Below are 13,523 nucleotides of genomic sequence, written 5' to 3' on the forward strand. Positions count from 1 at the left end.
TTTTAAAGCTTGTCCCACTTTAGCAAGTCTGGCTGAAGGGACTAACAGCCCCGGTGATGCATCTTTTCTGCTTTGTGTCCTTAAAGCTTACTGGTAGCATTCTCCAAAAGTTAGAGGCAGTTTTCTTAAATGCTCCTCCTTCCCCTCCACATGCTGGCTTGTTTTGTGTACAGTGGTACCTCTGGTTGCGAACGGGATCCATTCCGGAGGCCCGTTTGCAACATGAAAAGAGTGCAACCCGCAGCACTTCTGTGCATGCGCGTGATGTCATTTTGCGTTTCTGTGCACGCGTGAGCGGCGAAACCCAGAAGTAGCCCTTTCCGGTACTTCCGGGTCGCTGCTGGATGTAACCTGAAAGAACGTAACCTGAAGCAGACATAACATGAGGTATGACTGTATACATGTTGACTCTGCTTGTCATGAAGTGCCTCCTCACTTCTCTCTGAAGAGGTGAAGAGAGACAGAAGACAGATCCTCACATATGGCCACAACCAAGAGCAAAGTCTCTCCTTGCAAAGTTCTAAGCTGCTGTAACTATGATGATGATGTTGGCACAGTCTTGTTGCACTGGAGTTACCTGTTCCAGAGCACCTAGTTCTTTGTCAGCCACATTTTTTGCAGTGTATGGAATTGATTGGCCTGGTTTAGTATGGAAAGAAATCGGCCACAGCTCAGTGGCTTGAAAAAAGGGAACTGTGATTCATGACAGAGGATTTGGGCCACTATTTGGTGCAAGAGGTTTCCTGCAAAGATATGTTTTGAACCTTCAGCATGGTGAATTGTTCCATAAAAAGTTAGCGTCAAACAGGATTGTCCTAATTTTGTATCTTTTGCATCACTCCTGGGTAATTTTTTTTTTTTAAATTTACTATCATTTTATCCCTCTTTTCAGACAGTTGTCTTCCAAAATGACTTATATTGGTTTTAAAAACAGCTGGGATATCTTATTGGGCTTACAAAGGCACACTCAATGGAAGGGAAGTGGAGAGATAGTGTAGGAGGGAGGCCAGTTCTTTAAGGCCAGAAGGAAGTGGGTGAGCTATTTATAATCCAGCTGGGGCCAGGATGACCTTCCCTTGTTCTTCTTCTCTTGAATAGCAGTTGGTGACTCTTGTTCCCTTGGCCGATGGTTGGGACCAGAGTGTCCTTTCCATTTGCTTCTGCAGTCCCAGGACAATTGGCAGCGGGACCCAAATATTCTGTCTGGCAGGGAGGAAGACACAAACTTTTTCTCCACACCGGATGAGACCAGGCTACTCTCCCCCTTATAATGATGTCCTTTCTGGGAGTTGCGGAGAAGCAACCTCCCAAGGGCCTAGGCCAATGGCAGTGGCCAGAGTGTGTTGCCTTCAACTCTGAAATTCTTAAGCAAGCTGGTAGTTGGGTTAAGACTTTATTTGGTTCTCATATGAAGTTTTAAAAATACACATACATATTTTAACACTGTGAACATCTAAGCCTCCATTCTCCAATATGTGGCATGTACCATGCATATTAGAAAATCCATGCATCCGATGAAGTGGACAATAATCCATGAAGACTTATTCTATAATTTTTTAAAAAAAAATTTTTAGAGAGCCACAGCACTCTTTGTAATAATAGATCTGATAGCCCCCGCCTCTCTTCTTCAGCAGCCTCCCCTTTATTATCATTCCACATATTCTCATGCTACTTCTAATAAGCCATTGGAACCCCAGCCCTGGTTGCTGTGTGTTTCCTCCTGAATTCAGGGAATCTACACAGATATAGTATGAAACAGAGACATCACCATTGGAATGAGGGTGCTGATGACCACTGGAAACAGCAGGCACGGGGGGAAGTTTTGGGCTAGAACCATCATAATTTGAACACTGATTTAAGTAATAACTGCAGTCATCAGTATTTATGTAAGGTGTTTATATATGGCTTAATTACCAAAGTGCCTGCATGCATGGTGGGGGGAGTGGGGAAAGGGTATCATGACTTGCTTGCTTCCTGCATAGCAATCTTGTTTTGTGTTCTTGTTTTTGCAGCACACGATGATACAACTAATTAAAGAAGCTGGCTGCCATAATGGAGTGACCCCAAGGGATGACTCTCCTGTGACTGAAGTGCTGAACCAAGTTTGCCCTTCTACATGGCGGGGTGCATGTAAGACGGCTGTACAGTTGTTGTTTGGCCAAGCTGGGCTGGTAAGTAGCCATGAGTGCACAAGTGTTGATTTTAGAATACTTAAATCGTTCTTTACAGCTCCAAGGATATCTCAGGGCAGCTTCCAAAATATTTGCCCAATATAATCTCGTTCAAGCATAATTTAAGAAACAAAATAGTGTTTATCGATTTGGTGCCAAGATTGTTCAGGCAGTCTTTCCTGCCCTCATCCTTGGTCTTCTCTGGTGCTGCCAGGTAGTGAGTCTGCTTTGGTACTCTGAGGCAAGGCAATCGGGTCAAGCACCTGGAGCTCACTAAGCCCATTATGGTGAGGGGGCATGTCTCCTTTGCTGGCAGCAGGCAGCTCCCACTGAGGACCTCTAGAGCCATGTAATGGTACTGAGCAGTTGGAGCATACTCAGCTCATGGATGGAAATCATCTTCCTTGGCTAGCGGTTTCCAGGCAGAAGGTCTTCAGAGGCAAGGGAGTCAGGCTATGTGAGGAGAGTAAAAAGAAGGGGACAGCTGACATGTGGCAAATATAATTTAGTTCTGAAAAACATATGGGTCATCATCTATATGTTGGAACCTGTTGCTGATGGTTGCAGTGTAGAGTGCTTTGTTTTGTATGCCAGTCAGTCACCTGTGTCCTTTTCCAGGATACCCCATTCCATACCCCCTCCTTCCCCATCTGTTTTCTTCCTCCTAACAGTCAGTATCCCATGGCCACTGAGCACAACCAACTCACTTTGGGCATTTTTCATCCCCATCCCCAATAGGCTTTTGTACCTCTACAAACCTTGGGGTTTGCCCCAGCCTACTGATTCCTTCCTCTTGTGCATGGATGGTGCAGATTTGGCTCCATACGGATCCACACTCAATATTTGTATATAAGATGATGCTATTAATTGACCAGCTTCTCCGTGATCCCTTTTGTTTTGGGGAATTTATATATCACACGAATCACTATCTCCATCTACCTTATCGCACAAGATCCTTGACTCCAATGAATAAGAGGCATTGCAAGGTTTGGGTAGTTTTTCTTTGTCTGCTCAGTCTCAAAGTAACTCTGGTCACTGTAACCAAGAGCTGAGTTGTTGTAGCAACTGGAGTGTTAGGTTTAGATTCAGGGAGGAAATGCCACTCAGAGCACTCACTTCCTTGGAGGAAGGTATAAGCAATAAAACAAGTGTTTGAGATTTGAAATTGTTGCCTTTGTGTAGAAGAAAATGAGAAGTACCAGTGCTTAGTTGAAAAGAAGGAATAAGTACAAGTAGGGCCTTAGTTGTAGTAGCGGGGGTAAGGGGTGGTTTGCCTCCAGGGGTACCAAGCCATGAAAGTTAGCTGCTTCACCTGCAGAAATCACTGCAGTGTGTTCTTTTGCTGTCTTTCTGAGAAGAAATCCATGTTGATGGGAAGTCGAGGAATTGGCCCCCCAAATAGTGCTGCTGCTTCTGCTGCTGCTATTTTATGGTCTTGTACTGTGCAACAATTATGATTTCTTTTAAACTGCAATTTCCCATTTTGAAAACACTGCCTGTGCAGACTCTTAAGAAATCTGCTCTTGCCATCAGTCTTCTCATTCACATTTTTGATATGTGATGTTGGCCCAAGTCATGTGATAATGTGACTAGAGCAGGGACTTCAATTAGATGGACAGAAATTGCCACAGACTCCTCTTTTTTGCTGGATAGAAGCAGTGATATCTGCATGTTTATGTTCTACTTTCATTGCTTCTAATTTGGTGTACCGATGAGACATTATCTTCTGTTGTTTAGATTGTCCTCTAGGTGGGTGTTATGGAGGAAACATCTGTAAAGCCAGAACAATGGAAGTCGGGAGTCATTTCCCAGGCTGGGCGTGAGAAATGGCTGTACTGTGAGATTAGCTTGTTTAGATAAATGAAACACAAGGAGTTGGTAACGTGCTTCCTCATCCGTTGAAATGCTGTTGGCATATACTACAACGCCACTTAGAAATCCTGAATATTGAGTGGTATATAACTACCTGAAAATATGGAAAATAAATACCACTGATATATACACTCCCACAATTGAACTTTAAGATCTCAAGGCTTCATTGGGTATGGAGGAGAGCCTTTAAATGTATGGGCATTGTGCAGGCAGTGTTTCCACTAAATCATAGGATAGGACTTCTGAACTCTGCATTTCTTTGTTGTTCTTTATGAGGCCTCAGTGTCTCCCTGTCCTATGCTGATAGCAAGGAAGCTGTTCCTTTTTATAACATTCCAAATTTTGCAGCACCTTAACTATCCAGATAGAATGCAGGATAATCTTATTGTGAAAACTTGTTTTATAATCATAGGTAGTAAATTGAGAGGGTAGAACTATAAAATGGTTTACTAGATATCAAGTAGTTGCAGCCTCCCAAAAGGAGGACAAAAGGAAAGGCCCAGATCATGTGCAGCTGAAAAATCTTTAGATAAGCCTTCCTCTTTTTAGTTAACAGTGGCCTTTTCAGATGTTACACTGTAGGATTTATCAGAGTAAATGTGAAACGATTCTTCTACACCCACGCACCCCGATTAAAATTCCCTACACGTGCCCCTCTTGCTTGCCTAGTGGTTGAATGCAGTAGACTGATGTCCAGCCCCTGTAGCAGTGGGGTGGTGCTTTCGCTAGTTTTAGGGAGTGACGTCTTACTCTATCGCTTACTGCTTTTTTCTTCTTGAATAGGTCGTTGTGGATACAGCACAGATTGAAAACAAAGAAGCATATGCACCACAAATCAGTTTAGAAGGTTCCAGAATTGTGGTTCAAGTCCCATCAACATGGTAATTATGACTTACTACTTCGGAAAACTCGGGCAAGCTTTAAATAAACAAATAAATAGGGACATTAATTTTTGGAATGAAAGTGAGTGTTGTTGACCGGAGATTTGTTATTAAAAATTGTTTCCTTAGGTGCCTGAAAGAAGATCCTGCAACAATGTCTCTGCTGCAGAGAAGCCTGGATCCAGAGAAAACTTTGGGACTAGTGGATGTGCTTTATACTGCAGTGTTTGACTTAAATCGTTGGAAGGAGGGAAGGTAGGTATGATTTGTTCTGCACTCTTACCACATAAGGGTTATGCACAGATGATGCCTCATACAGGAACACTCGGTCACATGTGACAAGAGAAGATGGCAATGACAAGTTTCAGCCAAGGCTACTACATCTTAATGTTGAAGGCTAAGTAGTGGGAATGTACTGGTAGCAGTACCTGGGCATTGCTGGGCATCTGCTGAAGCCCCACTGCCTCAAGGGGACTGAGCTGGGCCACCTCGCAGCCTCAGTGGGTAGATAGGAAGCTGCCATTTTTGACATTCCCAGAGTGACATATTGTTGGGCATTGTGGGAACAAAAAAAATGAGAAACAGATTGCATGGCTGCTGCCTGCCACCACTGATAAGGCTGCAAAGGGGAGGCCTTGTGAGATTCAGATGGCACCAGGAACAGGATGGCACTTCACCAGAGGTATTGACCTTACTTGTGAGTACAGAGCAAATCTGCTGCAAAACTTTGTAATAGTGAAATGCTGCTTCTTGTTAGTATGTGCTCACAAAAAGCAGCTATAATGTGAGCAGAAGGCCAGAGCAAACCTGAGAAATTTGCCTTGTTATTAGACTGAGTAGGGCAAAGATGAGTAAGCATAGTGCAGTTCTCTTTCCTTTTTAAAGGATAATCCCCTGACCTTCTCTTTTTCAAAGGAAGGAAGGCAGATCAGGGGAATTGGAAAATTTAGGCTGATCAGTGGCTGGAAATAGGTTCCATCAGATTGCCAAATAAATTATAAGCACCTGGAGAAAAATGAGGTCAGTCTATACCTAGATGTGTTTAAGCTCAGATCTTAAGACCTGACCACCAGCATGTAGTGAGTTCAGTGGACTTTGATGCAAGCTCTTTATGTAATTGAGAAATGTGGCCTGTAAAATAATTGGTGAGACTAGATACACAACTTGCTTGAAAGGCAACATCCAGTCATAAACTGGAAAGAGGCAATGTTAAACACCATTAATTACATAAAATACTGAAGGTTACACAAAAAAATGAAAAATTGGGAGATACTGCTATTTTTAGGATAACCTGATTGCTAGTACTCTAGCAGAATACACTGATCTCCAACAACATATAGTAACATTTTTCACCAGATGCACCTTTTAAGATTACCACCTCTCTAGCCTTCAGTCCTGGACTGAGGCATAGCTCAATACCCAGTGATACCAAATGTCCAAGAACAGGCCTAAATACCTTATCCAGACAGTTATCAGTAAAACAGGAAAGTCTGGCGGCCATGTAAGAGAAAACAGTATTTTATTTACCACCAGACTTTACAAACTTCAGCAATAATAGCAAACGCTTTGCCATTTTTTAAAAAACACAATTCTCTAAAACAATGGAGCAGGATAACGGGGCAAGCACTGCTTGTCTTTGCTCCCTTCTGCTTCTGTTAAATTCCTTCACCACCATCTTGCCCACAAAGCCAGCTTTGACTAAACATTTGCTTCTCTTTGCCACCCCATTCTTGATTGCCCATCATGTCTCATAATGTTGAATCCAAGCAAGCAACACCCTCTCCCAATGGAAAACTGAGGGAACTCCCCTCCCCAAGCAACAACCTTTGCTGGGAACTAATAAAAAACATAATAGTCTCACCCCTATGCACAGGGGAGCTGTCTGTAGTCCCTTCTGTTGCCTTACCTCCTTTACCTCATGTGACTATAGACCCAGCAGGCTGGGTGGCTGATGTGTCCTCCTGGCATGGGTGGAAGTTGAGCACTGAGCATGCTGCATTGTTTAAACAAAACATTTTCTCAGTTTACTTGGCTGTGTTGTGCTGTTTTCATTGGTAGGTCCATGTTCAGAAGTAGCACTGGGCGATATATCAATATATCGCCCAGGACGGGTATTGGGGGTGGGGGTAGGGAGATTGCAATGACATCTTCACTCAGCGGTATATTGCTGGTGAAAGTCACTGTTTTTGCGTCCCTCTGCCTGCAGCGCCCAGTGCACTGAGGAAGAAACAAACTAGCTGGGAGCTGGAGGCAGAGGGACTCAAGCGGCGGCAGTTTCACCAGTGATATACCACTGGTGAAACTTCCATTGCACTCTGCCCTGGCAGAGGGAGAAACAAGCTGCACTGGTGAGTAGAAGCGGGATCAGGGCTGCTCAGCTGGGAAGCCTGCCCTTTCCAGCTGAGAGAGCCCCACCCTGCTCCTGCTACCGCCTGACTGCCTTGTCTGGAAGGGTGTGCTGCATCTTTCCTCCCAGAAAAATAAAGCCCACCCTTCCGGTAGAAGGCAGCCAGGCGGCAGAGGGGCTCTTTGATGCTACTGGCAGGCCCAGCACTCTCCAGCAGCCCCTTTCCACAAGGCGTGAATAGGATGGCTTTGCGCCCTATTCAGGGTAGGTCACCTGCCCCCATGCCACCAAACAACAGTCTGGCCAAGGAGCCCCAAGGTCCTTGCTGCTGTAGCGGGAGTGGCAGGGACACCGGGGCTGGCTCCGCTGGGGGCAGGTGCCCTCCCACCCCCAGCACAGCCTGGCCAAGGAACCCCGGGCCCCCTGCTGGTTGTGTGTGAGCAGTGCGGACTCAGGGCTCGCTCAGCTAGGTGCAGGAGCCTTTCCGCTCCCCGCCACCACCACCCGGCTCAGCAGCAGATCATGGCCAGCTGTATTGGCCACAGCCTGCAAGGTGCTAAGGTGAAAGCGCCTCAGCTCCCATGGTGACAGCTGCAGCAGTTTCATCCAACACCTCGCAGGCTGGGGCCAATGCAGCTTTTTACAACATCATGGTTTATCGCCAAACCTTGATGTTTGGCTGGTGATATACTGCGATTTTGAGAACCCAACAACGCCCAGCCCTATTCAGAAGCTTAATATTACCCGGACAGATTTATAGTGGTTCATTTCTTGAGACAACATTTATTTATTTCTTCAAGTATATATAACCCACACTTGTATAACAAGGCAGGATACAACATACAAGAGTACAGTAAGGTTAGTAAAAACATAATTAAGATCAATAAATACTTAACACTCTTACATCTTATTGTGAAAAAACTAAGTTATGGGGCAGCTCACACATATCAATAAGAAATAAATATTGGACTGTCTAATCCACAATTTTGTGAATGCTTTGATTTTTCCTTAGCTTGGTTAACCTTTTATACTGGCGGTTGCCACATCTGGCTCACAAAGTTTTTTGAGCCTCCCCTCAGATTTGTCTTTTTTAAAAAATGACTGCTGCTATGGGTCCCCCTGCTGTAATGCCAGGCATCTTCTAAGATCCCAAATTTTCCATTTCAAAAAAATAAACATTTTTTCCTACATTACCACTTCCATAGGTCCCCTGGTTTGATACAATGGGTAGTATTCAACTAAGTTTTACTCACAGTAGACCCATGGAAATTAATGAGGTCCATTATTTTCAGTACGTCTAAGCTGAGTACAACTTGCTTGAACGCCACCCAATGATGCCCTCAAAGACCCCCACTACCTCTATGTCAATTTTTTTTAAAAAAAAGTTATTGATGATGATGTTGTTGCTGCTTTTTAACATAATAATAATAATAATAATAATAATAATAATAATAATAATAATAATGTTTAATGACTGCTTCCATAGGTACCCCACTGTGATGTCAAAAGGTTTTTTGTTGGGTCCCCCTGCTAAAATTTGTCATTTTAAAAATCATCTTACTGGCCACTCTTGCAGGCCCTGCTGTGATTTTGTAATATCAAAAGTTTTGTGACCTTTTTCAAAAAACAGAATGACTCCTTTGTTCACTCCCACTTTGATAAACAGACCTCGGAGTGTTGACCATGGGTCAGTGCAACTCCCAACTCAAAAATGGTTAGGCACCCCTGTTTTATACATTATCATACTTTTCAATACCTCCAGATTGCACGCCTTAGTCCTAATTACTGTAAAGTTGTTTTGAAGTTGGTGAATGTTGCTTTTTTTGCCTGAAATAGAGGGTTCTTTTTGTTAAACAGAGAGCAGGCTTTGCCGTGTATTCAGATCCAGCTTCAGCGTGAGATCTGTGACTTCGGGGGTCACATTGACTTACCATCTGGAAATGGGAGCAAATCAACGGGTGGATTGCAAAGGACTTTCTCGAAGCTGACTTCACGATTTACAAAGAAAACATCCTGTTCCAGTTCAAGCAGCAGTGGAAGTTACTCCATTCCTAGTACACCTTCCAAAAACCTTTTCATAGCTAACAACTCAGAGGATAAAGCAAAAATGCCCAACAATATGGATGCCCGATTGCAGAGTATTCTGAACATTGGTAACTTCCCCAGGGCTGTTGAGTCGGCCCAGGCAACGGCACAGAGTGGAAGCCATCAGGTTGTTAATGGGTTCCTCCTTGACAGGCGTAATGGCAGCAAAGCAGATGACAGCAAGGATGCCAAAGGCATGAATTTACCAACCGACCAAGAAATGCAGGAGGTCATAGATTTCCTCTCTGGTTTCAACATGGGCAAGTCCCAGCAGACCTCTCCACTGGTGAAAAGAAGAAACTCGGTTGCATCGTCTTCGGCAGCAGCAGAGCAGAAGCCAGCCACCGTGCCACAGCAGTCCCAGTCTTCGTCTCACACGCCTTTGCACCATCTCCAGCAAGGGTTGCCACAGCAGCAGCAGCAGCAGCAGCAGCCACAAAAGCCCCAGCAGCAGCAGCAGCAGCAGCAGCAGCAACAGCAGCAGCAAATGCATTACTATCAGCACCTGCTGCAGCCCATTGGGTCCCAGCAGCAGCAGCAGCGTCCACCTGGCAAGTGGCCAACCAATTCCAGCCAGCCGTCAGCCCAGACTGTTGGTCCAGGGTTGTCTCATATGCCTCAGTGGAGCAGTCATCCCTTTCCTGATCTGAGCTCTGACCTGTATAGTTTGGGTCTTGTGAACAGTTACATGGACAATGTGATGTCGGAGATGCTGGGGCAGAAGCAGCAAGGACCTAGAAACAACACGTGGCCAAACCGCGACCAAAGTGATGGAATCTTTGGGATGTTGGGAGAGTTTCTACCTTTTGATCCTGCAGGTATGTGCATGTTAAGTAAATGCAACCTTCTACTACCACATGCTCATTGAGTAATGTGTTTGAATGTGTTGAATGCTGCCCATCTGTAGACACAAACCATTTGTGTCTTCTGCAGGTGATGGGAAAGATTATAGGATTACAAGAGCAAAAACAACAGCAGGGGTACTTTTAAAAAAAGTCTTCCAAATATTGGGTGAGGAAAGATAGTTTTTGAGGGCAGTAATTTTTGAAAATGTCATCTTACTGATAATCTTACTGTTTTATTATTTTTGTAAGTTTTCTACAATCAAGTGGTGTATAAATTTTATGAAATACACAAATGTTAATTTAGTGGGTGGGACCCATGTCCAGATCTTCAAACAGTTGATGAGTCACAAGGAATTTCCCTACTGCATCCTACCCTGACCTCCCAGATGTGTTCTGTGGGGTGGGTAAAAAGGGAAAGTGTGCTCCCTACATCTCTCACTGCCACTTCCTGCCTTCTAGCTCACTTAAGTCTGTGGCAACCAATTCCTGTTCCCAAGGTAGCACAATTTAGCCATCCTGCTAGTCAAGTTTTGTTCAACTTAGTAGGATTGAACAGATTTGCCTTGCTGAGGTTTTTCAGAGTATGTTGGGTAGAGGGGGAACATTCCTTTGGACAAAGTCATCTTAACAGCAGGATTTTTGTGCCTCTTAATTTCTTGGATCTGCTTCCTTCAGACATTCTTTAGTCTGTTCCATCTTTATGATGCAGAGCAGTCTCTCCTAAGCATTGCAATAGCAATGACTTTCTGAAATTAGTTTCCCCAAAGGTCTGATGTGCTGCCAAGTTCCATAGCAGTATGATATGTGGAGATGATGGACTTACATATGAATATACATGGGCAGCTTTTTGGCTCCATGTTGTTGGAGACAATGTTGTTGGAGGCAATGACTGACCTGACAGGGGAGCCGAGGTATGGCCTGACTCTTCCTTTGGGTTGTCTCCCTTACTTGTATTCTTCATTTGTTTGATCCTTCTCTTGATTTAAGCGTACTGAATGGATTTCAGTAGTATTGATCTGTCTTCCTATTTGATGTGCATTCTAAAATAGGATCTAAGCTGATAGATAGATAGATAGATAGATAGCCAGGCACACAGACAGAGCATTTCTTGGGCTTCCTCTGTGCATGATGTGACCACCACCTCTCTACTCTGCTGGTGGCTACAATGTTGGGGATTTATGTAGCATATTTTGCCTACATAAATGTGTACACATTCTCATATTCTCTCTGTTTGTCTGTCTGAGGGGTAGATGGCGGATCATTGCAATGGAAATAGCCAAGTGTGTCAATAGTTGACTGTCAGGTTTCTTTTTTTACTCCCAGTTGGCTCTGATCCAGAGTTTGCTCGTTATGTGGCTGGGGTCAGTCAGGCCATGCAACAAAAAAGGCAAGCACAGCACTTCCGTCGCCCCAGCAACACACGTAGCAACTGGCCTCATCCTGACGACCCGCACAGAACCTGGCCTTTCCCAGAGTATTTCACAGAAGGGTAAGGAGCTATCTGTGGCACCCTTGTGTACCTCCAGCTTTGCAAGCAGTTGTAAAATATAGTAAATTAGGGATTTTTGCTGCATCAGTTACATATCTTGTTTAGACATACCTACCCATATGCTTAGAAAGGTGAGGTAATTTTAATCTGTTTTAGTATTCAAACTTTTATATGTTTTAAAGTATAGTTGTGAATTTTTCTCAATTTTATTGTTTCAACTTTTTGTAAACCACTTTGAGGGGTTTTTTTACAATCAAGTAGTGTATAAATTTTAGTGTGTGTATGCGTGACCACTTTGCGTGGTCCCAATTCATATGCAGCTGCCAACACGTGTGCTGCTTTCGTTCCCAGAAGGGGTTGGTGCGGGGGCAGAATGAGCTTACGTGTGCCTTCTGCACACAGTGACCCGGAACGGAACCCCTGTGCAAACAGGGAGTTGCCTGTTTATAATATTTATACTGAAGCTCTTCCAAGTTCAGGACTTCATTTCCGTGGTGCATGTTGATATTTTCTGCTTTGGTTCTGAGGCTGTAATGCAAGGGCAGCCAAGGTAGCACCTTTCTGATGTGGTTGGACTCCAGGTCCCATCATTCCTAGCCATTAACTGTGCAGGCTGGAGCTGATGGGAGCTGGAGTCCTCAACATCTGCAGGACACCACCTTGGCTGCCGCTGCAGTAATACCAGTTTTAAAGGGTTGTTAAGTGAATATGTACTGGGTCCTTAGAGGGGATATGGATTCCATATGCAGTGCCTGAATAAGCCATGGGATAAATGCTGTAAGATGATGCTGAATTTGTCAGTTTAGTCTTATTTTAGTGTTAGCGTTCATGGAGATTTTTCTTCTTGCCCTATGAAGTTTCAGTAACGTTTAAGAGCAACTAGGGTGGTGAGCCTCCCTGCCACCGCTCACATCTCTACTGTTTGTCTCTTTCTCTTGATTGCTTCCCTGCTCTCATCTCAGGGAGATGGCAAGCAGCTGGTCAGGTACTCAGGGCGACTCTGCCAGCTCCAGTGATGAGACTTCCTCTGCCAATGGAGACAGTCTGTTTTCCATGTTCTCAGGGCCAGATATTGTTGCTGCAGTCAAGCAAAGAAGGTGAGTTGACTTCTTGACAAAGCAGTAGGCAAAATCTTTGGTTTTGCTGGTGGATAAAGATTTTGCCACCTTAACTTGCAAGGGTCAGGCTGTTCCAAAACTTTCCTGTGCCAAGTGTGAGTCACAAGGCCAAGCTAGGTTTGGAAATAAGAAAGAAATCTGAACTACTCTTGGCTGTCTTGCCACCTACATTTTGTTTCTCCTTTAATGTTACCTGAGCTTGCAGTTGTCTCAGCCCTTTGAAAGAAACAAGAAAAGAAACCAGGGCCCAGAGGGTTTGGGGAATATGCTATAATCTTCCATTTCTGGTTGTGGTTCTGACTCCTTTCCCCTTAATTTGTCTTGTGGGATTTATTCCTGCTCATTAGTACATGCCTGCATTGGTGGAAGCTAGGAAAGCCACATGGACGTGCTGCATGTGTTAAGTCTCTGCTATAGTGACAGGCGTGCTTTTTAAAAAAATATAATAATAATAATAATAATAATAATAATAATAATAATTATTATTATTATTATTATTATTATTATTATTATTATTATTTATTATAGAAAGGAATAATAATAGACATGTGGCAAACAGGTGTTTGAAAATGCAAATGTGGATTGGCTGTGGCTCCCTCTTGAGCACACCCAGCAGCAAGCACCAGATTTGTGGCTGTGAAATAACCATGAAGCTGTTAAAAGTGCCCAGTGACAGAAAAGAGGATCCACAATTGAAAGTCTAGTTAATCAGTCC

The 13,523-nt window shown here is 43.9% G+C and overlaps 2 protein-coding genes across 3 annotated transcripts in view; one reads left to right on the forward strand and one right to left on the reverse strand.

The window, feature by feature from the left end:
* Nucleotides 1-13,523, reverse strand: part of SS18L2 (SS18 like 2) — a 283,426-nt gene that overhangs the window by 259,251 nt on the left and 10,652 nt on the right. The window lies entirely within an intron of this gene.
* GARRE1 (granule associated Rac and RHOG effector 1) overlaps nucleotides 1-13,523 on the forward strand; it is a 64,665-nt gene that overhangs the window by 47,056 nt on the left and 4,086 nt on the right. For both annotated transcript variants that reach the window (XM_053399294.1, XM_053399292.1), the window contains exons 7-12: nucleotides 2,013-2,171; nucleotides 4,827-4,924; nucleotides 5,054-5,179; nucleotides 9,129-10,174; nucleotides 11,525-11,690; nucleotides 12,653-12,787. In XM_053399294.1, coding sequence (XP_053255269.1) covers nucleotides 2,013-2,171; nucleotides 4,827-4,924; nucleotides 5,054-5,179; nucleotides 9,129-10,174; nucleotides 11,525-11,690; nucleotides 12,653-12,787 — 1,730 coding nt within the window. The remainder of the gene's footprint in view (nucleotides 1-2,012; nucleotides 2,172-4,826; nucleotides 4,925-5,053; nucleotides 5,180-9,128; nucleotides 10,175-11,524; nucleotides 11,691-12,652; nucleotides 12,788-13,523) is intronic.

The sequence above is a fragment of the Podarcis raffonei genome, chromosome 8, assembly GCF_027172205.1.
Source record: "Podarcis raffonei isolate rPodRaf1 chromosome 8, rPodRaf1.pri, whole genome shotgun sequence".
NCBI classification, from domain to species: domain Eukaryota; kingdom Metazoa; phylum Chordata; class Lepidosauria; order Squamata; family Lacertidae; genus Podarcis; species Podarcis raffonei.